Source organism: Mesoplodon densirostris, chromosome 3, assembly GCF_025265405.1.
Source record: "Mesoplodon densirostris isolate mMesDen1 chromosome 3, mMesDen1 primary haplotype, whole genome shotgun sequence".
In the NCBI taxonomy this organism is placed as follows: Eukaryota; Metazoa; Chordata; class Mammalia; order Artiodactyla; family Ziphiidae; genus Mesoplodon; species Mesoplodon densirostris.
Window position 1 is genome coordinate 64601633 of NC_082663.1, and position 27714 is coordinate 64629346.

At 35.1% G+C, this 27714-nt stretch overlaps 1 protein-coding gene across 1 annotated transcript in view; it reads right to left on the reverse strand.

Moving 5' to 3' along the window:
- Positions 1 to 27714, reverse strand: part of HOMER1 (homer scaffold protein 1) — a 137740-nt gene that overhangs the window by 59071 nt on the left and 50955 nt on the right. Inside the window, exons 3-5 of the mRNA XM_060093087.1 lie at positions 19384 to 19515; positions 15703 to 15795; positions 5510 to 5649 (exon numbers count right to left, since the gene is read on the reverse strand). Coding sequence (XP_059949070.1) covers positions 5510 to 5649; positions 15703 to 15795; positions 19384 to 19515 — 365 coding nt within the window. The remainder of the gene's footprint in view (positions 1 to 5509; positions 5650 to 15702; positions 15796 to 19383; positions 19516 to 27714) is intronic.

The following is a 27714-nucleotide window of genomic DNA, read 5'->3' on the forward strand; positions in this document are numbered from 1 at the left end:
TATATGAATTGCTTCTTAGTTCCCAGACAATGCAGACCTACATATACTGCCAAATTACCACAGCACCTCTTACAAAACGCTATCTGTTCACATTTATGGTACAGGAAATTCTGACATCTCCAAATTGTTTAGTTGCGATCTCTCACAAATTGTCTTGGCCTTCAAATTAATTTTTAAAAACGAATTCTAATTTTGAGGTTCGATGGTAGAGGAATAACAATATTCAAGTCAATTGTAACTAATAATAAGGGGAATCCTACAAGTTAAATTTTTCATCTGCAACTGTATCAATGATAAGGCACTTCTTGTGAAATCGACCCCCAGCTTTATACACAGTTTTATTCAAACAAGTGTTTTCCACAGAAATTATTTCTCTTTTACTTCATAACTATAATCTTAGAAGTTTTGCTTACTATCCATAAAAAAGAGAGACAAATGGCACAGCTGTGGAGAATATAGTACCCCAGAGCTCTTAATAGTCATTCAGTTTTTTCCTGTTTGTATCATCTTCAAAGCACATACAAAATATATTTGATTCGAGATAAAACACTGCTTGTTTTTTTAACATATAACTAAAATGGTGTGTATATTTTCCAATGAAATTTAATTTTTGAGATTACAAAAATCCCTAATCACAGTTTTAAAGTAGTAGCTTTTGGAAACTCTGATAATAAATGAAGAAATTAATCTATTAAATACAAATGGAATAAACCCACCCAAACTATGGTAAAATTGTAGTTATACTGCTTTAAAGCAAAATCAACATACTAAGGAGTGATGATTCTACACATATCCTTTAATGAATATCTGTTGGAAACACACAAAGTGGCAGAAAAGAAAATCTCTTTAACAGAATAGAAGATACATGCAGAACCCCCAAAATGCATAAATTCTAGCAGCACCATGAGAATACATTATCTAAACTTTAGAAGAATTTAAATATAATTGGTCCTCAAAACAGCCTATTCTCCATTAAGATAATCAAACTTCTGAAAATTTATCAGTACAAAAATAGCTTCACGAACTACTGCTGTATACACATATCTGCTTTCAACTCTCAAAAATAGGATAACAGTAGTTATTTATCAATATATCACTATATATCTGAGGATCATAAATTCACAATGAACAAAATAAAAAGTTTCAGTTTTCAGTATTATATTTCATATTACATTCTAACAGCACTGGGAAACTATAAAATTAACTATTTCCAAGAGAATTTTAGATAGTTTTAAATCTTTTTTAAAAATCCTAGAATTTATTAAGAAATAACAAGTAAATTCCAGACAGCTGATGCTATGAAGCAAATCCCTCCTGGAATGAGAGCACAAAACTTTCCTCCATATATATATAAATACTATCAAGCATATAGTAGTTATTTTTTTTAGTATACAGATGACCCTTGAACAATGCAGGGAGTTAGGGGTGCCAACCCTCCATGCAGACAAAAAGCCGTGCATAACTTTACAGGTAGTCCTCTGTATCCGTGGTTCCACATCCACGGATTCAACCAACTACGGATTCTGTAATACCGTAATATTTACTATCGAAAGAAATCCACTCATGAGTGGACCCTCACATTTCAAACCTGTGTTGTTCAAGGGTCAACCATATAGCTAATCTAAGACTACAGTCTCAAAGGATGCCCTGAACACTTCAGTGGGTCGGAGTGTACACCTGTTCAGTCCCAAAAGGATATTATCATTTAGGTTAAAAAAATAGTTTTTAAGAAAAAATAGCATTTAGATAAAATTTATTACCATTTCCCCAAAGAAATTAGTAAACATTTTCAGCCTCATAATCTTCCTATTTTATACATCTCTAGACTTTTAAAAGCATTTAAATAAATATACTAAAAAAAGTGTTAATTTATCTAAACTTATTCAATGAGAATGTTTTTGCATAACAAGGACACAACACAGTACTATATAGCACTTGACTAAGCATTGAGAAGTCCATATATTTTAAAATTTAGTTCAGCAGTGTAATTTTTACAAAAACAAAGAAAAGAGTAAATAAAGGTAACTCTATAATGACAATGAGTTAGATGGAATATAAAATGTTGTACTAGCTTAGTAAATAAGTTTTTTAAAAGTTCAAAAGTAATTTTAAAAAAGTATTTGTGGATGAAATTATATGTCTGGAATTTGCTCTAAAAATAATACAAAAGTGGAAGAGTGGGTAGGATTAGAAAAGAAACAAGCCTGGCCAGTTTTTCCTAAATGTTGAAGCTGGGAGACGTGCTCATGGGAGTTCACGATAGTATTATCTCTTTCAAATATACGGGAAAATTTGTGTTAGTTTAAAGACTAACAAACAAATCTTGCTTTTCTATTTAAAGTTAAGTAATACTTTTTAAAAAATAAATAAAGTTTACAGAGAGTAAATAAACCAAATGAAAACACATTACTAAATTTTCAGGACCAAATGAAAATCAGGGTTTTCTTTTGGTATGTTAATTAATGAATTAATAAGATTTAGGTATAAAATTTAAATTTTAAGAAGAGCACAAGCTGGCTTGCTAAGTAGCTATTACTACAATCAACTCAATCAACTTGACTGACTAAATCATTGTTCCCTATATCCTTCCATCTTTAAAAGAAAAAACAAAACCACACAAATATTCTAGTGATTTTGCTCCTAATTTAGCAATAAAACGGTATCAACCAGAACAGAGGAATGTTGGCAAAGTATCTTTTTTCCTATTCATTCTTTTCTGTTGAAATAAGTACTAAGGAAGAAAGACAAAAATAAATAGTATAAGTAAGCCTTAAAAACATAGATTTTAAATGTTCTCTGCCATGGGAAAAAAGGATAGTGTATCAAGTTTAAACATTTGTGAGTTTCAGATTTGAATAGAAATTATTTTAATATTCTTTGTGTCTCTCATTAATGAAACACTGACCTTATTTCTATATAGTTCTCCCCAAATAGAAACAGTTATTAATTTCCCGACACAACAATGTGCTTGTTTTGGGGATTAGACTAAAATGCACTATTAACTAACTGGCAGTACATAGTAGGGTCAAAAGAGCTGAGTTGTAGTTCTAAAGCTGTTACTAATGAACTGTATGACCTAGGACAAATCACCTAACTTCTGGGATGTGTCAAAGGCCCATGTTTTCAAACTTTGACGTTTTACCCTATAATCCAGCCCACACTTAAATATGTATGTTACTGAAACACAATTTCATCTCTTAATGTGGGTTTTATCCTGGTGTTTCTTATTTCATTTTATATTTCATTTTTTTCAGAATGCCATGAAAAACCTAAGTTGATTTCAAACCACTGCAGTTTGAAAAATCCTAGATTACACCATCTCTGAGGTCCCCTCTGTTATTTTGAGGTTCTAACATTAGCTGTAAAATACTCAATTTTCTATCTCAGGTAGAAATCTTAATTTCAATCAAGTAACTAGGCGAATATTCATTGATACTGATTGATGTAAAAACAAGTTCAGAGAATAAGTCTTCTAAAATCCTATGCTAAAGTGTTTTTTAAATAATAAGAAAACTGTAAGATTATATAATGCCTTTAACGTAATTAAAAGCTTAAATTGACCTGTTAAATTTCATTTTCAGAACTCAAATATCTCCTTGGTTAATCTATATATTCCAGTAGTCAAAGAAGCTGTACCTTCACATCAAAGAAAGTAAACTCCTATTTGACTCCCACCAACAGAGAAAATCAATAGATGACCAATCACAGTTAATAACTCCAAACACTAAGGATTAGCAAAATAATAAACACTCAGAAAATTTTAGGTGCATAAAGTAAACTAGAAATAGCTTTTACAAATGATAAATACAAAAGTTCTTATTTCATAATGCTAGAGTATCCAATGCACGTCTCGTTTAAGTGTTAGCCAAAGAAATCAAGTTTATAATTATGTTCAGTGTAGTTACATCTATTTATTAATTGGACGTGTTAAATATAATAGGAAAGAAATTTTTGCTTCCCTCAACACAAATATTTTTAAAACTGCATATGAATCACATTGCTCTTTAGTAATAACTGCGTATTTTAAAAACCAGTATGGTTTACAAATCAATGTAAACATATGGTCTTCAGATTGGAAGAACCAAAAATGTTCACGTGTTCAGTCATTTTTTAGCTATAGAAAAGAGAATACACTTATACTGCAATAGTTAAAGCATTACCTCTATGAAAATTCTAAAATATGACTAACTCTTTTATGCAAAATTATTACCATTTTTAGGAACAAATTAGAATGGCCTCATAGTCAAAAAAAGAGTCTTTCCCCATTCATTCCAAAAAAAATCTTAACAAATTCCTCTTCTTCCTCAGCCTGACTATGAGGTCCCTCAATGTTAGTCTCTAATAAGTTTAGTCCTGTGCCCCAATATTCAACCAATAAAATCAAAATTAAAATTCTCATGAAAAAGAGAGTTTGGAATATTTCACTTCACAATTCTTCTGAATATGCTAAAGAATGTGATCTTTTTGAACTGGTCCAAAGAGATGCACAACAAAGGAAAACATTTTTCTGAATTTTAATTAAAATTATCTAGGTCAAAAGTTTCCAAAGAAGGATAAAAATTAACTTTAAGACAATGACTGAGAGGTATTTGTTTACATTTACAGTTTCATAGACCTCCTTACATCCTAAAAATACCACAATATGGCCAATAATTAATGTAACTGGTTTTGAACATATTTAGGATAAATTGCATCTTTTTAAAGTATCAAATTCTTTAAAATTCAGAAGCATGTGAAGATTTATCTCCTGTTAGTTGGTGTGCAAAAATGAACCTGACATTAACATTAACAGGTCCATGCTGGAAGTTACACCAATAACTTGTCTTCTTCTTTGAAATAATACAGTGAGATCACCTCTAAGACTGGCAAAGCTTAATTTCAGAATAGGAAACCTATTTTTAAAAAAAAATTTTTATAACCCTCAAGAACATACATGAAAATGGAAACCAGGTTAACAAAGAGGGCCTTTTAGGGGCTAGGTTAAGAAATAAGTAAAAGAGGGCCTCCCTGGTGGCGCAGTGGTTGAGAGTCCGCCTGCCGATGCAGGGGATACGGGTTCGTGCCCCGGTCTGGGAGGATCCCATATGCCGCGGAGCGGCTGGGCCCGTGAGCCATGGCCGCTGGGCCTGCGCATCCGGAGCCTGTGCTCCGCAACGGGAGAGGCCACAACAGTGAGAGGCCCGCATACCGCAAAAAGAAAAAAAAAAAAAAAAAAAAAAAAAAAAAAAAGAAATAAGTAAAAGAGATTTGCAATAATACGTTGTTTCACTGAAAAACAATTTGTACTATAATTAGCTCAGTAGCCCTTTTTCTACAAAGGTAATGGAAATGTCCACTCCAGTCCATCTAGGCAACTATAAATTATTAAAACTTTTCTGAGGTTAACAGTTAAAAAAAAAAAGTCTGACCTGTAATTTTCACTCAGGGTTGTAACTTTGCAAGATTTATCTGAAACCAATTAAGTTTCTACACATTTTACTTAATCATGATGGTTGAATTGAATCTGTACCTATGTGAAAATGGCAATGCATTCTGAGTCGGTTCAGGCCTTGGCTCTGAGTTCTGGGTCACATCAGGTGTTCTTTCATCATCTGTCCCATTGATACTTTCTGGTGTTAAAGGAGACTGAAGATCCCCTCCTGCTGATTCCTTTAAAAAAAAAAAAAGGAGTGGGGATAAAAATGTGTTACACTTTTGTTAAAATACACAAGATCATCTAAAAGTTAAAACTGACTCTGATGTATGCTTACTTATGAAATATAGTTATATTTCAATTGAAATTGGAGTCAAAGACGTAAAAATGAAATTTGAAGGAGAAAAAATTTTAAAGAAGCAATGCACAAGAAAACTAACTGAAACAGTACAATTTAAAAATGAAAATATAACACAATTTAGAAATGCAGTTTCAAAGAACTGAAAAACTTTTAGGTTATATAAGCAATTAATTGGTTAAAATAAGATATTCAACTAATTACTTGAGAAGAAAAAGAAGATGGGACAAAAATGCAAGAAGATTTTATATTTTATTTGGGAGGGTAGGAAGGAAAGGGAACGAAATCTTCAACAAGTCAATTTTTTTGATCTGCCATAGCTTTCAATTCCAAGAGACATTTAGAAAAGTAACTGGAAATATTTCTATAACACATTATATATAATGTATTTCAGCTTTTCTTGCCTGCTACTCATAATGAAATTATTTCTCTTTGCAATATTTCCTGTCCTATTTCTATCAAGGTAAATTTAGTTTATCCCACTGGAAAATAGATGGGATTTAAAACAAAGGTCACTCTGATACCTACTCTTATGACTGCCATCATCAGATTATCAAAATTTGATATTAGAAGTCAGAATGAGGGGTCATTTGATAACCCTAGTAACCAGAGGAGGTCCTAGCACCACATTGTTAAAGAGCAGCTTGACAGACCCCTTGCAACCTCTGACCAATAAAACTTCACAATATAACATCAGTGTCCAATAGGGGAGTAGTTGGGGATAGTCATAATTTGTCAACTTGAAAGAATATAAGATTTCCTCAAATAAAAATAAGAAGAATATGTGTAATATAGGAAAATGCTTATAACTAGAAAAAAGAAGACAATATAAGGAGATATCTAGATTATGATAATTTATATACTTTACATAAAAATTATTGCACGTGAAGAAGCACTAGAAAGAAATATGGAAAATATTGATATTAATGTGGTGAGACCAGCTTCCTTTTCTGGGGTTTCTGGTTTTATACTGCTGTATGTGTTTTATTTTACATTTAAATATTTTAACTAATAGTACCATAGTGCTATAAATTATACAAGCTATCAAAGATCAAAAGACTACTTTCTTGATTCCACATCCTCACTTAACTATTTTTCAATATTAATGGAACCTCTAGCTTGACCTTTAATTTCATTCTTTTAAAATCTTTCCTCTGGGGCTTCCCTGGTGGTGCAGTGGTTGAGAATCCGCCTGCCGATGCAGGGGACACGGGTTCGTGCTCCGGTCTGGGCAGATCCCACATGCCGCGGAGTGGCTGGGCCCATGAGCCATGGCCACTGAGCCTGCGCATCCAGAACCTGTGCTCCACAACGGGAGAGGCCACAACAGTAAGAGGCCTGCGTATCGCAAAAAAAAAAAAAAAAAAAAAACTTTCCTCTGAATCTGCTGTTTCTATTAACTGATAGTGTATGAATAGTTTGTAGTATACTGTGAAAACATGAAATTTTGTTTTGCAACAAAGTCAAATCCTACTGAGGGAATAGTATCCAAAATGACTATCTCTAGATCAATTATGGACCATGTCAATTAGCTTGAAAAAGTTTAAGCAGCCAGTAAGAGACCATGAGGTATTCATATTTGGTTTCAATAAATCGGGAAATTTTTTCTCCAAGAAAGGCCAAACTAAAATAATCAAGGTTGACTGTCCAATCAACTAAACAGTAAGTTGGCCAAGACCTAATTCAGTGGAAATGATAACAGAAAAAATTACCTTGTTAACCTGAAAGGGCATAACCAGTATTAGCAACTAAGGATTTGTTGGTTGATAAGAGTGTGAGGGCCAAAAGTAGATTAGGATTAAAAGAAAGAGCCAGAGGAGGAGTAGTGTGATTTCTGGTTCTTATTATCTTCTGGGGTGAAATAAGAAAGATTATGAGGCATGGGTGTTGGGGAGGCTATAACTGTTGATGCTACTGAGGTAGACTCTTCTTAGAGACAAGCTAAGAAGGAGAGAAGGAAGAAAGGGATAGAGGTTGCAACAATTCCAGCATCTCAACAGGGCAAGCTTTTCTTCTGAAAGCTCGAATATTAGCTATATTTAACAAAAGGCATATTGAAATTACCCTAGACACTATACCTAAAATGAAAACAAAAGCCCAAAGCATGTTTCATTTTTAAGGATGTTTAAAAAAATTAACATTTGCTCAAGAGAACAAGAAATAGTTCTAACAGTACATAAGGGAAATGAAACTCCTTTGCCTTCTAACTACTCCAATTAGGTAGCCACACAGGTAGCCAAAAGTGTTGTGTGAAACCTTCTAGAAATTTTACATATGCTAAAAATAGCACTGTGAAACTAGTTTTATTTAACATATTCCAAACATCTAGTTGTTTTTTAGTTTAAATTTTGTGTAATTTCCTAAACATTCCACTTTAGTGATTCCTTAAAAACCCTAACTTTCATAAAACCTACATTTTATATCTTTAAATCAAACATTAAAATAAAAGGCATGGAGGTATATCTGTTAGACTACAAACTTTTGAGAAAGTAGGATAATTCCTCTTTAGAAAGAGATTCCTAAACTAATATGGCTAGCTACTTCTATGGTAAATGTTTAAGGAAAAAATTATCAAATAATATATTCTTTGATCACAGTTGATAAAAAAAATAAGTGTAAAATATAAATAAAAACTGAGATTTAATCAACTTCTATCATCTCTCCATCCTTATTTTGAGAAAATAAAACACATCTCACTGTTTCTGGGAAATTTCCCTCACACCCCACACCAAAACAAAAAATCTGAAAAAGAAAAATGACAGTCAAATTGAAAAAAAAGTTTGCATATTAAAATGTGAGAGTATCAAGGAAGCAAAAACTAACACGTGACCACACTATAAAAAAGGAACCTGAGCAATGATGTAAGATTCAGAAAGTGCTTAAGAATTCTCTCTACTCATTTATGAAGTGGCAAGAAAGCCCTCCCGCAAAAAGCAAAAAGCTCCAGAAATATCTTGAATCACATGGAAAAGAAATGATGTTGGCCCTCACTCCAGGCCAGGCCTTCAGGGTGGTGTCACCAGCCTACTCTCAGGTGTATGTGCCATAGAAGGAGGATGGGGTGTCAAGGGTTAGCTCTACTTAAAGAAAAAAAACTCAGGAAATTGCAGACAATCAATTATTGGTATGATTTATGTAAGAAAGATTGATAATAAGACAAAAGCCTTCAGCTTTAAATCAAAATACTGGTGAACAAATGAAACATAATATTATTGAATTTTAATTTATAAATGTAAAAGAATCTTTTTTTAAAAAAAAAGTCTTTACATTAACTGACTTTTTTTTAAAGATCTTTTTTTTTAATTTATTTTTTTGTTGTGTTGGGTCTTCCTTTCTGTGCAAGGGCTTTCTCTAGTTGTGGCAAGCGGGGGCCACTCTTCATCGCGGTGCGCGGGCCTCTCAACTGATTTTTTAGATTAACTCATCAACTACTGGTTTTGATTCCAACAGATAAGAGGGCTTATGCTGTACCACCTCCTATCCTCCCAACCTGTCCCACTCCCTTTCCACCTGCTCTTCAACCTCATCAAGACTTACATCCTCTTGGCCCTCTGCTATTATGCTAGTTGTCAGGCTCAACCTGGCTTTATTTCTCTCCATACCCAGCCTGCAATAGAAAGTCAATCACCTTAATTATATTCTCAGTAGCATCATCCCAACTTCCGGGCTTCCTTACCTTCCACAACACCCATCTTGCCAATTTCTAATTCATATTATCATTCCCTATTCTCATGTGCCCAAGCTACCAAATGCTATGGGAGAAAATACGTTAAATATGCTGGTTAGTGTCATGAAAATAATTTTGAGCTCTGACTTCAATTATGCTCTTGAAGTGATGAGTATTCTTAGTTTTACTTATTCCCACTTGACTCTTCTTTTTCTTTACCTAACAGCAGTCTCAAACCTCTGTTCAAGCTTTCTCTTTCTTCGATTGTCCTTCTTCTCAGAGAATGATCTAACTCTCCTTCACAGAAAAAATGGAAATAAATTGGCATAGACTTCCTCGATCTCCCACCTATCTGCATCTAAATCTGTTTTTATCCTTCCCTCCTGTCTCAAATCAAGTAGCTAATTTGTTTCCACCCTTCCCTCTCATATTACCCTCTTCTGCACAATGCTCCATCAATGATCCCTTCCTTCTCATCTCTTTTTCCTTCTCTAACTCCTTCCTTCCATTTAAGAACACAGTCCAGTCACCCCCACACATACATTCCAGAAAAAAAATTCTTAGCTCCATATCCTCCTGAGATTATCACGCTAACCCTTTTTCTCCTCATACAAGAGAACCAAATATTTGTTACCTTATTCTTATTACTAAGCATTTTGGCCTCAAGAATAATCTAAAGTCACTAACTATCTCCTTTTATTCTAGAAAGTGCTTCACATTGCCCTTCCTTCCCAACAGTCCCTGTATTTACAAGTGGACTCCACTTTGTTAGGTTGAAAGTCCTCTTAAAGTCTCAACCTAGTGGAACTCTGCTCCCTGCACTGCCAAGTCATTGTCTCCAACCTAAAATGCTCTTCTCTTGACTTCTGTGCTAACATTCTCTGCTGGTTCATTTCCTACTTCTGTGTTTTTCCCTATATCTCCCTCAAATTCCTTAAGTGACCATCTTTTTTTAAATTATTATTAATTAATTAATTATTTTTTATTTTTGGCTGTGTTGGGTCTTTGTTGGGGGAGTGCATGAAGGGAGTGGGTGCTATTTTTCATTGTGGCGCATAGGCTCCTCATTGCAGTGGCTTCTCTTGTTGCGGAGCACAGGCTCTAGGTGCATGGGCTTCAGTAGCTGTGGCGCACGGGTGTAGTTGCTCCGCGGCATGTGGGATCCTCCCGGACCAGGGCTTGAACCCGTGTCCCCTGCATTGACAAGCGGATTCTTAACCACTGTGCCACTAGGGAAGTCCCTTTAAGTGACAATTTTTGACCCTTGTCTCTCCTGTCTTTCCATCCTATTTTTTTCTGGATGATATCATTCTCACCTACATCTTTAACTATTACTCATCTGTTGATGAGTAATTTGTTCCAATTCCAAATTTCTAACTACACACTATTCACCTGTATGTCCAATAGGATTGAAATTAATTCTCTGAAGTAGATATCCTCCTTTGAAGTTCATGCTACAAACCAAGAATAGAAGTTTCAGAAACATCTAACTTAATATCTTACTTTACCATTCTCCCTTGCCTTCACTATTTCCTCAATTCTTACATTTCCTCCAAGTTCAGTCAAGTTCACCATTATGTCTATTCCCTCCCTCTCTATTTTCACTGCCAATAACTAGTAGGTAAACCCAATAGAGAAACAGATAAATACTCCATTGGGACAAGTAACAGGATTAAAGACACATATCTCCACTGTCCTTACTTTGGAGAGCAAAAAAAATATCCAGAGAACTCTAGTGAAACTTTCCTGAAGTTGTAAAAGTTGTTCTTGTGGTATTTGGTTCAGTAAAACCACACTTGTCATATGATACTAAGAAGGCATCATATTAATGTACAGGCATTCACTAATTCTAATGGTATATTTGTGGGCTAGATATATAAATAATATAGTTTACGATAGTAACAGTTGGCTACTGCAGACCACTTTTCAAAAAATCCATTTATAGCAGGATAATCTAAAACATTTGAGATTTACTGCACTTGAAATGTCCTTAGAAATGATATAGTTCAAACCTCTGACCTTACAGATTCAAGAACCATGGCCAAAGAGATCAACTGACTTTCATAGGATCAAATAGCTAGTCACAGAGAGCCTAATAATCACTTACAATAAACCAGTGCCATTGGGTAAATATAATTTATCGTTAAAAGGAACATTTTAAAAATTATGGTATTTATAACAAAGCTAAATAAACTTTATTTTTCTCTGAAAACACACACACACACACATATAATCTGTTTTTTCTATAAAGTGAATTCTAAAAAATCTTGAGGAAAAGGTTTAGACATACTAAATATAAATCAAGATAGCTACTACAATATATTTAATGCTATACAACCTGATATCTTAAATGGAAAAAAAAGCCCATGACTTTTGTTTGGCTACAAACAAGTGATGGAGTAAATAGATTTTACTCAATTTAAAAGTCTTAGTCAACTGACAGCTAAAAATTATTTTTTTTCTAAACTCCAATGAAGAAAAATGTGGATTAAATGATCATATAGCCCCTTTTTCTTCAATGCATATTCTGAGGAAAGTGCCTAACAAGTTAACTGAAATACAGTATTTTTAAAACCGTGAACTATGTAAGAAATTTCAAGTTTAAAGTCAATCATCTCTCTTGATTTTATATCAAATTGACTGTTTAAAATATTCCCATGGAAACATGAGAACATAAGCTCTCCAACAGAGGAAAAGTTCTAAATTAATGTCTGTTATTTAAAGAGAGATGCGAAAGAAACTGACAACTAATATGTGATTCAAAGTATTCCTAGAGATGTTACCACCTTGATGAAGACAACATGAAGATTAACTGATATGACCATATATTTATATCAAGTATACAACATTAGCTCAAGAGTCTAAGAGGGAATTGGCCAACTTTGTTCCAAATGCCAAACTCCTTTTATCACAAGTCTTTAGGGAGATGGAATGGTTTGTCTACAGCACTATTTCTTAAAGTCTGATTCCCCAGATCAACAGCCATCAACATCTCTTGGAAACCTGTTAAAAATGCAAATTCTCAGGTCCCATCTCAGCCCTTCTAAATCAGAAATGCTAAGGTTGGGACTCAGCAATTTGTGTTTTAACATGTCTTCCAGGGGCTTCTGATATAGGCTTTATTCAATTAAGGCATCTGTATTTTTCTAAATAACTATGTCAAGGCTTTACATCATCATCTTCACCATTACAGCCACATTGGAAACTCAGCTGTTAACATTTATTAAGCCTTTACTATATGCTAAGCACTTTGTAATCCTTATTTAATTCTCACAATAAATTTTAAGAAAATATCATCCTTATTCCCATTTTATGGACTAAAGAAAATACTAACATGCCTAAGTTCAGAAAACTAAAAAGGGTTAGAGCCCAGATCAAAGCCAAGCTCTAGAGTCTACATTATTGCCATTACTGTATGACAGTGTCAACATGACATTGCCATTATCATACTTATTCCACCCAACAATCCTGTAAGGTAAGTAATATAATACTCATGCTGCAGATGTATAAACAGACTTGGGTTAAGCAATTTTTCCAAGATCACATAGAGGCAGAAAAAGAATTTATGTCTAAGTTTGTTTGACTTGAAAATACATGCGCCTAACTGGTCTGCTATACCACCTCGAATAAAAGCAAAAGCTATGACCAACTCAGTGTCTACTATTATCAATTATCCCATTTAATCTCTCTGCCCCCTTTGCTGAATTCCTGAGTAACATTCTAGTCTTCAGGCAGAGTGTTAATTTAGTAGATTGGGTTAAACCAGTGAGAATCAAGCTGTGCTTTCTAGCTGAATAGAATCAGAGTGGCCAAAGGTCATACAATTCGAGTCAAAACAGAAATAGTAATGACCTCTGTAAGGGACTGTCATTAAAAAAAAAAAAAAGAAAGGAGAGGAAGGAGAAGTGAAAATACAATTTTCCCCCTATTTCTCTGGCTCTGTAAATTAACAATCAGACTTCAAATATTTTAAAAAGATAAAGTAAGGTCAGTATATTTTGGCTCTCAAATACTAATGAACTTAAGACATTTCTTTATTCTTTATATTTCACAGCACTTTCCAAATACAAACATCTTTGATATATTCCTTTGATGAAAGTAAAGGCTTAAAGACATTCCTTCCACCAAAGAGAAGCAGGTATCTTAGCAGCAACTTGTAACACTTTATGACCAATTAAACAAAAACAAGTTATGATTAGAGAAGCAGGAACTAAGCACAAGGGCAAAGTGTAAACCATTACAATTTTACTGGAGTTTTTTCAGTATTCTCTTATTGAATGTGTTATAGCATCCTCCTGTGACACTAGAATCATTCACCTGAGGAACTGGAGCTCCCAACGTGTACTGGTACTGAATTTTAAATAGGCTTTTATGCTTAAAAGCATCACTACATTATCACAGCACTTAGGGAGATAGATTCAAGGGAAGTTTCAAAATGATCATTCTTGTTATTCCAGGTCACTGCAAGTACAGAGGAGGTATCATGGAGCTTTGGCTTCAATCCAGAGTACGCCTTTAGTCTATGAGGAAATATGTACTTTAAGCATACTCAACGGAACTCTTCTTTCCTCTGAAAACACTCAAAACTATTTATACCAGTAGGGTTTACCAAATAGAGTTGGGTGCCAGGGGTGGGGAGGAAGGTGAAGAGCAAAATATTCTCTAAAATGTTCCAATCATTTGGCTAGTCACAGAATTCCAAGGCAATTACTACTTACTCACTTAATAAAGTTTTATGTAAATCAGCTACTACTGACATATTCCACAGAAACATTGGTAATATCCAATCCTACCTTTTATAAAATCTCCTAAGTACACTTCAAAAACAAACAATTACTCTAGAGAAGAACCCAGCATAAAGCTGAACCTTACTCTTAAGATGACAATTGAAATAAAGATTAACTTTAGAAAAGTCTATTATTAAAAAGCTGAAAATTACTGGCTTTCTATGAGTGATATTATTACATTAAAACCTTTGTGAAAGTACTGAAATGTAACTATTTAATGAATTTTATTTGGAGATGTAATTAATTTCCAACTGAAGAAAGACTACAGTGGACAAGTAATAGGTATTAACTCATTTGTTAAAGGAAAAAGGGATGCTTTTTCTTTTCTTTTTCTTTATTTATTTTTTATTGGAGTATAGTTGCTTTACAATATTGTGTTAGTTCCTACTGTACAGCAAAGTGAATCAGCTATATGTATACATATATCCCCTTTTTTTGAATTTCCTGCTCATTTAGGTCACCAAAGAGCATTGAGTAGAGTTTCCTGTGCTATACAGTAGGTTCTCATTAGTTATACATTTTATACATGGTACCAATCCCAATCTCAAAAAGGGATACTTTTTTAAAACCTACAACCTTTGAGTCTCAGTGCTGAGATGTAAAATGTCCCAACTGTCAGATTTAAACACACCTTAAAATCAGGTGGAACAAACTATATTGTTTATATATTTTTATTTTCTGTATATTGTGATGTTTTGACATCTTAAAAAACCTTTCTGGCTAGCCAATTCTTAGAGATAGCAGGGGGCTAAGGTGGGAGCATGGCTTTGATATGCAAATGAACCACTCCAGGCCACACCTCCTCTATCTGGCCCCTCCATCCCAGGAGACAATATTCCTCTGCCTTAATCATCCAAGGAGCCCGATACCAGGCAACTAGGAACTAACTCCATAGTTTACAGCCCACTGAAATCATTCAGACTAGCCAGTCCTAAACTGTTCACCCTGCCCTGCCATTCCCAACAGAAACCCCAATACAGGCTCTAGCCTTGGTGTTCCCCTGTACTCTTGCTTTCTGCCCTCTGACCACCCTGAGGCATCCCTGGTGCCCCCCCAAAGGTGTGTCCTGCCTCCTGTTTCTAGGACCTGTGAGGACAATAAACTTTTGTTTTCCCAAGCCTCTCCTATGTCTTCTCTTGAGGGGCTGCACCCGACTGACCATCACAGAACACAGAATACAAACAACAGTGCAATCTATGTTTTTTATATACAATTGTTTTTAAGTTGTATGCACATTAAAAAACTGAGTTTTAATTACTAAACAGATTTTTCCCCCTGAGATTCTTGTACACATTGGTATATAGGAAAAAAACCCTTTCTCCACTAGTATGGATTAACTGAAGGGTGCATTTCTATGTCTACTTTGGAATCCAATCACCTTAATTTTGCCATTATTTTCCTAAACTTATCTCTGGCATAAAGGATACCATCTAAAATGAACAAGGCTTATAAGTAAGAATAGAAATTAGATACCCACCTGTGAAGGTGTACTGGTAAGTTCCATCTTTTCTTGTGATTTCTCCTTGGCTAGTCGAGCAGCTTCTTTAAATTCCTGAAACTTTTCTGCAAACTGAATGTAGAAAGACTATATACATTAATCAAATAAAAATAGGTCTTAATGCCCACTTTTATCTTAGTTGTCTTCCATTTTATGGAATAACTGATTCTTACACAGCAACTTAGCCCTCAAATCAATTACATGCATCATATGAAAATGACAGACAAATAAACCTAATATCAAACATTTGCGCACTAAAAAGTACTCTGACAGATCTCATTAAAAAAGATCATGATAAAACTAAGTTAAAATTTGGTTTCAGCTAGCTTAGTTTTGTCTCTCCTTGGTTGTTCAGATATACTTTACTAAGACCAAGGTGTGGGGTACAGGTTGGGAGTGGAATCAGTAAAGATGGGCATACTATGTTTGTTTCTCATGGAGAAAACTAAATCGCTTAAGTGTCCACTCCTAATCATCTCTGTATCTGGAGCAAGCTTTTAACTTTTCCTAGAATATAAACTCTTGTATTATGTAAGGCATTTTCTTTGCAGCAGTACAAACAGCAACGTGTACTACTGTCAGTAACTGACATTACTAAAACTTCATTTCCAAAGATTCCTAAACAGTTAATGCACAGCAGCAGAAAGGAAAATCAGGACGCCACAAAGGTCTTTAAGACTGGTAACAATTTAAAAAAATTACTTTATGTGAAATGCTAACTCTTAGGAACCCATGGTAACCAAATAAACGTCATGGCCACAAACAGTATCTATTTATGAACTGGAAGTGGAAACTAGTCTGCCACTGTTCTCAGAGAGAATAAGGCAAGGCTACAAAATAACCAAATTTAAAAAATCTAAAATCTTTGTGCAACTGAAAACATCTGTTATAGCTAGCAATAAAAATATGAAATTATAGGTCCCTCTTCGAACCCCATAAGCCAACCCTGATTTCATTGCCATCTTGAGAAGGAAAGCTTTGTAAGGAAAGGCTCATGATACTCTGACCTGCCAATAGGGAGACAGGGGAGGGCCAAAATTAAAGTTGTCATTATTACAACTTTCCTTCTTAAACCTTGTTACCCCCACCTACAACTTGTAGATCAGGAAACTGAATCTGTATTATTATACTTATCTAATTAAAGAGAATATCTCATTACTGTAAAAAAAAAAGTCTGAATATAGAGCTAAAAAGGTCTCATTCACATTGTTGGAATTGAAATAAAAGCAAAACCATAATTAATCTCTCTTTATGTAATTTGAAATAATACACAAAGTTTTTCTTACACTAATTTGGCATTCCAAAGTAGTTAATGTTTAAAATTCTTCTCAACTTCATAAAGACCCATGCTGTTGCTAATTTTTATAGGTTTAGGTTTCCATGATAACAAAATACAACTTGATAAGCACTCTAACAATCCAAGCATGGTTGGAATTTTTCTCATACATCAACCTTAGGAGACCACAAATTTCTTTCAATGCTGCTGCTCTCTCACATTTTGGGAGTACCTTGCCTAGAATTGCCTTCAGAGCCTTCTCCAAACTCTTACAGTGTTTCATTTCATGTATGATTTTAGTGACAAAACAAGCCAGACTATTTACATGCTTGCTTCACTTATGTAAAAGATTATGTACTCCTTTGGGTCCCTTATAGTTTACAAAGCACCGACATTAATCTTCAAGGTAGCTTGGAAAATAAGTCATGATTTTGTGATCTTTGGACCAAAACATTCTGAAGAGACTGATCATAAGCTCTTAGAGCCAAGTCTAGTGAATAAACAAACTAGAGTTGGCTCCAGGAGCTACTGAGTTGTTTCCTAATGGTTAATCCACCCTCACAATACAATACTAGAATTCGTTACCAGTCAGTTTGGTCAAAAGCATATGCTAACTTTAAAGAGGAAAAATAAAATTCTTTAACTATAAAAGCTATTCTCAGAAAAAAGATCAGATAAGAGGAGACAATATGATTGACAGAATTTAATAAACTATTTCTTTGCCATGTTAGCTATTTGCCCAGTAACTTGAAAGATGTAGTAAAAAAACAACAACAACTTAATATAGTCAAAATTACTTAGGCTCAAAAATCATTTCATGCAGGTTTGAGAAATTAATCCACAATTTAGTTCCTTTGTTGTCAAGAAATTCAGCAAGTGTAATATAATTATAGTTTTACTGTTTTTGCTATAGGCTTTAATAGACAATTTCAAAAGAAAATTTCCAAAAAGGTTCTGAGTAACGGCAAAAATATTAGAATAAATGTGTAATTTCCTAAGGGGATTGTTTATGGAGGGACAATGCTTAACTCATGCCTGTGTCCCTGCTATGTTGAAATACTTTAAGTCTAAAACTTATAACTTTACCACAGCTCAAGAAATATATTTAGAGAATATAATGGATGTAAGAGAAATGAAATCAGTTAACACTTGTTTGTTTTAATCATCTTACAGAGAATGACTTATAATCATCAAGACAAAAGTTAAAATAGTTGTAAAATTGAGCTTTCAACTCTAATTTATATCAAAAAGATAACAAAAGCACTTGAAAACAACAGTGTTAAGGAAAGTTTACAACTAAAACAAAAGAAAGATTATTTTAACTACTGAACTATCTAATTATAACTTCAAGTCAATAAATATTCACAAAAGTGTAAGATTTTTTAAAAGAAATAATTTTTAAGAATCTCAATGATTTCTATCAGCTTAGGTTTCACCTAAGTATTAACGGTGTATATCTAACAAGAGCCTGATTACCCTGCACTTGAGCTATTTCAACTCTCAAGCCATCAGATCCTATGTATACCAAATCATACATAAAATATGGTTCAAATGTAGGGTTATTCTTTTAACTGAATTCTTTTAACTGAATGCTTCAAACAGAGAAGTTTTAAGCATAACTCTTTGGGTCTGGTGAGCATCAAATGTGAAGGGAAAAGTGAGTAATCCTCATCTCCTTGATCATCTTGTTATCCTGAGATTGTTTCCTTTTCCTTATAAACTCTTTGTGACATCCACAAGAACTCAAGATGCTGCTGGTATGAACACTGCATGGCTTTTGTTTATATGCAGGAAAACTGTTTTATTTCCAGTATTTAGCCTGGTGATGCTCTGTATTTTATCAGCCGTTCTAGCCACAGTAGTTTACTTGGTCAGTTCCGAGAACTCCTCATGGTGTCTCTTAGATCTTACTCTGTGTTGCATCAGAGAGCTCAGAGTAATTCTCACCCAGACAAAGCACCACTTTCCTAAACAGTAACTTATATGTGCCTGCTATTATGTCTGAAATATCACTATCAGCTTGAGTTTTCACAATTCAGAAGCGTTTGGTGTCTACCTATCTTACAGAACATCAACCAAGGGTGCTAACTCCCAAGCAAACTCCATTCTGAAGTGATAATTCCCACATTTTATTTCCTATCATACCTAGTTAACCACAAAAGCCCTCCTCAATCAATGGTGACTGTTTTTAATGTATACAATGTTTCCAACCGACAGTGGGATCCACTGATCTCTCACTTCTTGCTCTGCTGTCACTACAGTCGTTCTGAAATGATTATCAAAGAAATTTCTCCTACATTTTATACTCTCCATTTTCTATTATATATTTAAGACGTCTGACTTGAAGATGTAGATTTCCACTCAGATCTTATGATTTAACTTACTTTCGAAAGATGATGCTCAGAGGAGAACCCCAGTCCATAAACAGTGTTTGCCCTGCTATCAGCCCACTGGCCAAACTTCTGAGATGTTTTAGTAAATGTCATGTTTGGGGTGATGGTGCTGTTAATTATTGCCTGAAAAATAAAACAAGTATGAGTAACCAGCCAAAAATTCGCAAATAGGCATTTAAGTACAGGACTATTCAGATACGTAAAAACTCAGGACTCCTACTGAGCCACAATGTTAAATATATAAAGAGACTTAGAGAAACAGTTGTTTTTTTTTTTTTTTTTTTTTTTTTGCGGTACGTGGGCTTCTCACTGCTGTGGCCTCTCCCGTCGTGGAGCACAGGCTCCGGATGCGCAGGCTCAGCAGCCATGGCTCACGGGCCCAGCCGCTCCGCGGCATGTGGGATCTTCCCAGACCGGGGAACGAACTCGTGTCCCCTGCATCGGCAGGCGGATTCTCACCACTGCGCCACCAGGGAAGCCCCGAGAAACAGTTTTTAACATTATAAGTGACTGTGGCAATATGGTAATAATAGAACTATAAATATAATGGCACTCTACCATAAATTTCAATACTTTACAAGCAAAATAAGTTTTCCTGTGATGCAAAAACTTTTAAAGAGTTTTTAATGTGGTCAGTGTCTTCTCTTTGAACATTTAGGATCAATATCTATGAATTTTGGATGATATTCACCGGAAGCAAGTAGGTTTTAATAGTTGTTTATTTAAAAGTAAGGTCCCCCTCTCCAAAGAATCTTTCGAAAATGAAGGCAGCGATAGAACAAATTTTCTATTTGATCATTATTTTCTAAAATCCATCAACAAGAATTTTCTTAAAGCCAACTTACCTGAAATATACTGTGATACAGAAAAGACTTTCAATCCTTTAGTAAGTTTTCCTTTACTCAAGAGAAAAACAAACCCTTAAGTATATACTTTGCTTCTTTACATAAAAGTGGTATAAAATCATGGTAATGAGAATCACTATCACTTCTGTTTATAACAGTTTCTTAGAAAACTAGTCTTTTAGTACTTTATTAAATATTAACTTTGCTGATCACTTTAATAAACTTCAACTACTCTTTAACACATTAATTTCAGTTCATTCATCCCCTCTGCCAGTACTGTTAAGGTGTAGAATCAGTTTTAGTTAAGTAGTCTAATGACTCTGTAACTGAGATTGAGGTTACAAAGTGATCCCAGTAATAATAAAAATAGATACGTTATCAAACCCATAAGCAGTTATTTGGTGAACTATTAAATGTGGAATAAGAATCAAGCCTTCCAGAACAAAGCTAAATCTGTACACCTCATGAACAACAGTATAAACGTAAATATTTATGAGCTATGCAGGTATTGATGAAGTTATAATGAATGCATGACATTTGTCCTACTAAAGTAGACAGTAAGAGAGTGGTGGCTTGCCTTCTCTCACAGACAGTAGACATGTTATCTGCTGTTACATGAGAGCCCTTATTCTCTATAAGCATTTTCACCTCTAACAACATTTATACACTAATATACTGCCTTACCCTTTGGTTCAAAAGCTGTTTTTCCTGGCATGTCATTTTAGATCCTGTAAAATGTAGCTAACAACTGCTCTAACATGCAGGGTTGTCATCAAATGAAAGATTGAGTGGGAAAGAATATACTAACGAATGGTAAGGACTCGTTTGGATATGCAACTTTTCGCATGTGCAAATACTTACTAAATGCCAAGCACAACTCTAGGAACTTTAGATACAACAGTGAGAAGCAACGTAACTGTGGATTACATTCTAGAGCAAGAAGAGTCAGTCATTGAACAAATAAACAAGTAGCTGACCAGTGAAATTTCAGAGAGTGGTAAGTGCTGTGAAGACCATAGACCAGGATGGGATCAAGACTGAGAGGCAGGAAGGCAAGGGCTGGCCAGCACTAGTTTAGATTTGGTGGTCCTTGAGTGTGCCCTGAGGAGGGTGCATGGACATGTGAGCTGGGATCTGAGTGTTTCCAAGGAGAGATGGGCATCTTACAGATGACCCTAACAACTCTCACATAGTGAGGCGACCACAGGCTTTATAAGGCATGTAAAAGGTGTGACTCATGAGCTGCTGGTCACTGACCTTCTGGTTTGGCTATTTCAGACTAACTTCTTTCTGCTTTTATGTTTAAGAGTTCCATTTTAATCCCCATTCTGAACCTTTCCTTGTCTCCATATGACTTGTTTTGGGATTCTTTAATCGGTGAATAAAACTTTAAAATAATAGATGATTCTGCACTTAAAATTATTTATTAGAATTCTTAAAATAGAATGCTACTATAAATCAATTTTTAAAAAATTTTTAGTTCTTTAAAATAAATATGTCTCTCAATCCCATAGTTCTTGTCTTTTCAAGGAAAAGAAGTAGAAATGCTGTGTCATCACCAACCATATAGTGCTCTGATCCTGGCCCTTGGCCATACTGATGTCTCTGCAGCAGGATTAGAAAACCTTCAAGCAAACTTGACACGCACAGAAAAGGCCTTAAGTGAGAACAAATGGATGTTTTCTAATCAGGGGCACCTAAGGTTTTCCCAACTCATCATGTTGTGCAGAAATAGAAGTGAGGGTGGGGAAAAGAAACTCACCCATTTAGCTGCATCAAATAAACCACTATTGCTTACCAAAAAACTACTCCTGCAGGAAACTGCAATAGTTAATAGCATCAGTTTAGAAAAGTAACTAGAAAATGGAAAATGTGATAGAAGATATAACTCCAGTACAGAGAGTAGATTTTATTAAAAGAAACAAAAAAACTTTTTCACAAGAGTTATATAAGAGCCTAATAATTACAAGCTACAAAGTATATTCAAAAATGGAAATGACAGAAGCAATAGTTCATACTGCTTCAGGAGAAAAACACATGAGGATTATTTAATCACAATGGACTTGGGCCTACTTTACTTTTATGTATCATTTAACTGCCCTCTCTAATAAAACCACATCTTATCCATGGTTTGGGCCAAGAGAGAAATACAAATTACAGAGAATTGAAGGTTCAAGTCAGGGAAAAGAAACAAATTAACACTCTAGGGTCTGAAATTATAATACTTAATATCTGTTAATTTCACTAAACAGTTATAAAATGTGGCAAAATTATTCTTCATTAAATAAAGCTTCAGAGAAATGAACTATTGCTATTTCCCAAGTCCTATAAATCCTGAGTAAAAATGAAAAGAGGATCGATTATTCAAATAAATACATGTTAGTCACTTATGTACAAGACAAAGTGCAAATAGCCCCTGGGGTCCTGTAATCCAGTTAAGGAGATAAGGAATGAGCACATAGAAAAAACAGACTGAAAGTTCAGCGTTAAATTAAATTATCTTTTATTCCCCCAAACCACTAGGCAATACATAATTAAAAGCTGGGGGCTTCCCTGGTGGTGCAGTGGTTGAGAATCTGCCTGCTAATGCAGGGGACACGGGTTCGAGCCCTGGTCTGGGAGGATCCCACATGCCGCAGAGCAACTAGGCCCGTGAGCCACAACTACTGAGCCTGCGTGTCTGGAGCCTGTGCTCCGCAACAAGAGAGGCCACAATAGTGAGAGACTGGCGCGCTGCGATAGTGAGAGGCCCGTGCACCGCGATGAAGAATGGCCCCTGCTTGCCGCAACTAATGAAAGCCCTCGCACAGAAACGAAGACCCAACACAGCAAAAATAAATAAATTAATTAATAAACTCCTACTCCCAACATCTTAAAAAAAATCTGAATAATATGAATAATAACAATAGCAAGTAAGTGTTTGTATAGTGATTACTATACACGCTTTAAGTGCTTTTGCCTAAATTAATTTACTTAATCTTCACAATAATCCCACGGTGTAATGATGTAGTTATTCACATTAGTTCTTTTTTTTTTTTTTTTTTTTTTTTTTTTTTATATATTTTTTTTTATTTTACAAATTTAATCAGTTATACATATACATATGTTCCCATATCCCCTCCCTTTTGCGTCTCCCTCCCACCCTCCCTATCCCACCCCTCCAGGCGGTCACAAAGAACCGAGCTGATCTCCCTGTGCTATGCGGCTGCTTCCCACTAGCTATCTACCTTACGTTTGGTAGTGTATATATGTCCATGCCGCTCTTTCACTTTGTCACAGCTTACCCTTCCCCCTCCCCATATCCTCAAGTCCATGCTCTAGTAGGTCTGTGTCTTTATTCCTGTCTTACCCCTATGTTCTTGATGACATTTTTTTCTTAAATTCCATATATATGTGTCAGCATACAGTATTTGTCTTTCTCTTTCTGACTTACTTCACTCTGTATGACAGACTCTAGGTCCATCCACCTCATTACAAATAGCTCAATTTCATTTCTTTTTATGGCTGAGTAATATTCCATTGTATATATGTGCCACATCTTCTTTATCCATTCATCCGATGATGGACACTTAGGTTGTTTCCATCTCCGGGCTATTGTAAATAGGGCTGCTATGAACATTTTGGTACATGTCTCTTTTTGAATTATGGTTTTCTCAGGGTATATGCCCAGTAGTGGGATTGCTGGGTCATATGGTAGTTCTATTTGTAGTTTTTTAAGGAACCTCCATACTGTTCTCCATAGTGGCTGTACCAATTCACATTCCCACCAGCAGTGCAAGAGTGTTCCCTTTTTTCCACACCCTCTCCAGCATTTATTGTTTCTAGATTTTTTGATGATGGCCGTTCTGACTGGTGTGAGATGATATCTCATTGTAGTTTTGATTTGCATTTCTCTAATGAGTAAAGATGTTGAGCATCCTTTCATGTGTTTGTTGGCTGTCTGTATATCTTCTGTGGAGAAATGTCTATTTAGGTCTTCTGCCCATTTTTGGATTGGGTTGTTTGTTTTTTTGCTATTGAGCTGCATGAGCTGCTTATAAATTTTGGAGATTAATCCTTTGTCAGTTGCTTCATTTGCAAATATTTTCTCCCATTCTGAGGGTTGTCTTTTGGTCTTGTTTATGGTTTCCTTTGCTGTGCAAAAGCTTTGAAGTTTCATTAGGTCCCATGTGTTTATTTTTGTCTTTATTTCCATTTCTCTAGGAGATGGGTCAAAAAGGATCTTGCTGTGATTTATGTCATAGAGTGTTCTGCCTATGTTTTCCTCTAGGAGTTTGATAGTGTCTGGCCTTACATTTAGGTCTTTAATCCATTTTGAGCTAATTTTTGTGTATGGTGTTAGGGAGTGATCTAATCTCATACTTTTACATGTCCCTGTCCAGTTTTCCCAGCACCACTTATTGAAGAGACTGTCCTTTCTCCACTGTACATTCCTGCCTCCTTTATCAAAGATAAGGTGACCATATGTCCGTGGGTTTATCTCTGGGCTTTCTATCCTGTTCCATTGATCTATCTTTCTGTTTTTGTGCCAGTACCATACTGTCTTGATTACTGTAGCTTTGTAGTATAGTCTGAAGTCAGGGAGCCTGATTCCTCCAGCTCCATTTTTCGTTCTCAAGATTGCTTTGGCTATTCGGGGTCTTTTGTGTTTCCATACAAATTGTGAAATTTTTTGTTCTAGTTCTGTGAAAAATGCCATTGGTAGTTTGATAGGGATTGCATTGAATCTGTAGATTGCTTTGGGTAGTAGAGTCATTTTCACAATGTTGATTCTTCCAATCCAAGAACATGGTACATCTCTCCATCTATTTGTATCATCTTTAATTTCTTTCATCAGTGTCTTATAATTTTCTGCATACAGGTCTTTTGTCTCCTTAGGTAGGTTTATTCCTAGATATTTTATTCTTTTTGTTGCAATGGTAAATGGGAGTGTTTCCTTGATTTCACTTTCAGATTTTTCATCATTAGTATATAGGAATGCCAGAGATTTCTGTGCATTAATTTTGTATCCTGCAACTTTACCAAATTCATTGATTAGCTCTAGTAGTTTTCTGGTAGCATCTTTAGGATTCTCTATGTATAGTATCATGTCATCTGCAAACAGTGACAGCTTTACTTCTTCTTTTCCCATTTGGATTCCTTTTATTTCCTTTTCTTCTCTGATTGCTGTGGCTAAAACTTCCAAAACTATGTTGAATAAGAGTGGTGAGAGTGGGCAACCTTGTCTTGTTCCTGATCTTAGTGGAAATGGTTTCAGTTTTTCACCATTGAGGACGATGCTGGCTGTGGGTTTGTCATATATGGCCTTTATTATGTTGAGGAAAGTTCCCTCTATGCCTACTTTCTGCAGGGTTTTTATCATAAATGGGTGTTGAATTTTGTCAAAAGCTTTCTCTGCATCTATTGAGATGATCATATGGTTTTTCTCCTTCAACTTGTTAATATGGTGTATCACATTGATTGATTTGCGTATATTGAAGAATCCTTGCATTCCTGGAATAAACCCCACTTGATCATGGTGTATGATCCTTTTAATGTGCTGTTGGATTCTGTTTGCTAGTATTTTGTTGAGGATTTTTGCATCTATGTTCATCAGTGATATTGGCCTGTAGTTTTCTTTCTTTGTGACATCCTTGTCTGGTTTTGGTATCAAGGTGATGGTGGCCTCGTAGAATGAGTTTGGGAGTGTTCCTCCCTCTGCTATATTTTGGAAGAGTTTGAGAAGGATAGGTGTTAGCTCTTCTCTAAATGCTTGATAGAATTCGCCTGTGAAGCCATCTGGTCCTGGGCTTTTGTTTGTTGGAAGATTTTTAATCACAGTTTCAATTTCAGTGCTTGTGATTGGTCTATTCATATTTTCTATTTCTTCCTGAGTCAGTCTTGGCAGGTTGTGCATTTCTAAGAATTTGTCCATTTCTTCCAGGTTGTCCATTTTATTGGCATAGAGTTGCTTATAGTAATCTCTCATGATCTTTTGTATTTCTGCAGTGTCAGTTGTTACTTCTCCTTTTTCATTTCTAATTCTATTGATTTGAGTCTTCTCCCTTTTTTTCTTGATGAGTCTGGCTAATGGTTTATCAATTTTGTTTATCTTCTCAAAGAACCAGCTTTTAGTTTTATTGATCTTTGCTATCGTTTCCTTCATTTCTTTTTCATTTATTTCTGATCTGATTTTTATGATTTCTTTCCTTCTGCTAACTTTGGGATGTTTTTGTTCTTCTTTCTCTAACTGCTTTAGGTGCAAGGTTAGGTTGTTTATTCGAGATATTTCCTGTTTCTTAAGGTGTGATTGTATTGCCATAAACTTCCCTCTTAGAACTGCTTTTGCTGCATCCCATAGGTTTTGGGTCGTCGTGTCTCCATTGTCATTTGTTTCTAGGTATTTTTTAATTTCCTCTTTGATTTCTTCAGTGATCACTTCGTTATTAAGTAGTGTATTGTTTAGCCTCCATGTGTTTGTATGTTTTACAGCTTTTTTCCTGTAATTGATATCTAGTCTCATAGCATTGTGGTCGGAAAAGATACTTGATACAATTTCAATTTTCTTAAATTTACCAAGGCTTGATTTGTGACCCAAGATATGATCTATCCTGGAGAATGTTCCATGAGCACTTGAGAAAAATGTGTATTCTGTTGTTTTTGGATGGAATGTCCTATAAATATCAATTAAGTCCATCTTGTTTAATGTATCATTTAAAGCTTGTGTTTCCTTATTTATTTTCATTTTGGATGACCTGTCCATTGGTGAAAGTGGGGTGTTAAAGTCCCCTACTATGATTGTGTTACTGTCGATTTCTCCTTTTATGGCTGTTAATATTTCCCTTATGTATTGAGGTGCTCCTATGTTTGGTGCATAAATATTTACAATTGTTATATCTTCTTCTTGGATCGATCCCTTGATCATTATGTAGTGTCCTTCTTTGTCTCTTCTAGTAGTCTTTATTTTAAAGTCTATTTTGTCTGATATGAGAATTGCTACTCCAGCTTTCTTTTGGTTTCCATTTGCATGGAATATCTTTTTCCATCCCCTTACTTTCAGTCTGTATGTATCTCTAGGTCTGAAGTGGGTCTCTTGTAGACAGCATATATATGGGTCTTGTTTTTGTATCCATTCAGCCAGTCTGTGTCTTTTGGTGGGAGCATTTAGTCCATTTACATTTAAGGTAATTATTGATATGTATGTTCCTATTCCCATTTTCTTAATTGCTTTGGGTTCGTTATTGTAGTTCTTTTCCTTCTGTTGTGTTTCTTGCCTAGAGAAGTTCCTTTAGCATTTGTTGTAAAGCTGGTTTGGTGGTGCTGAACTCTCTCAGCTTTTGCTTGTCTGTAAAGGTTTTAATTTCTCCATCAAATCTGAATGAGATCCTTGCTGGGTAGAGTAATCTTGGTTGCAGGTTTTTCTCCTTCATCACTTTAAGTATGTCCTGCCACTCCCTTCTGGCTTGTAGAGTTTCTGCTGAGAGATCAGCTGTTATCC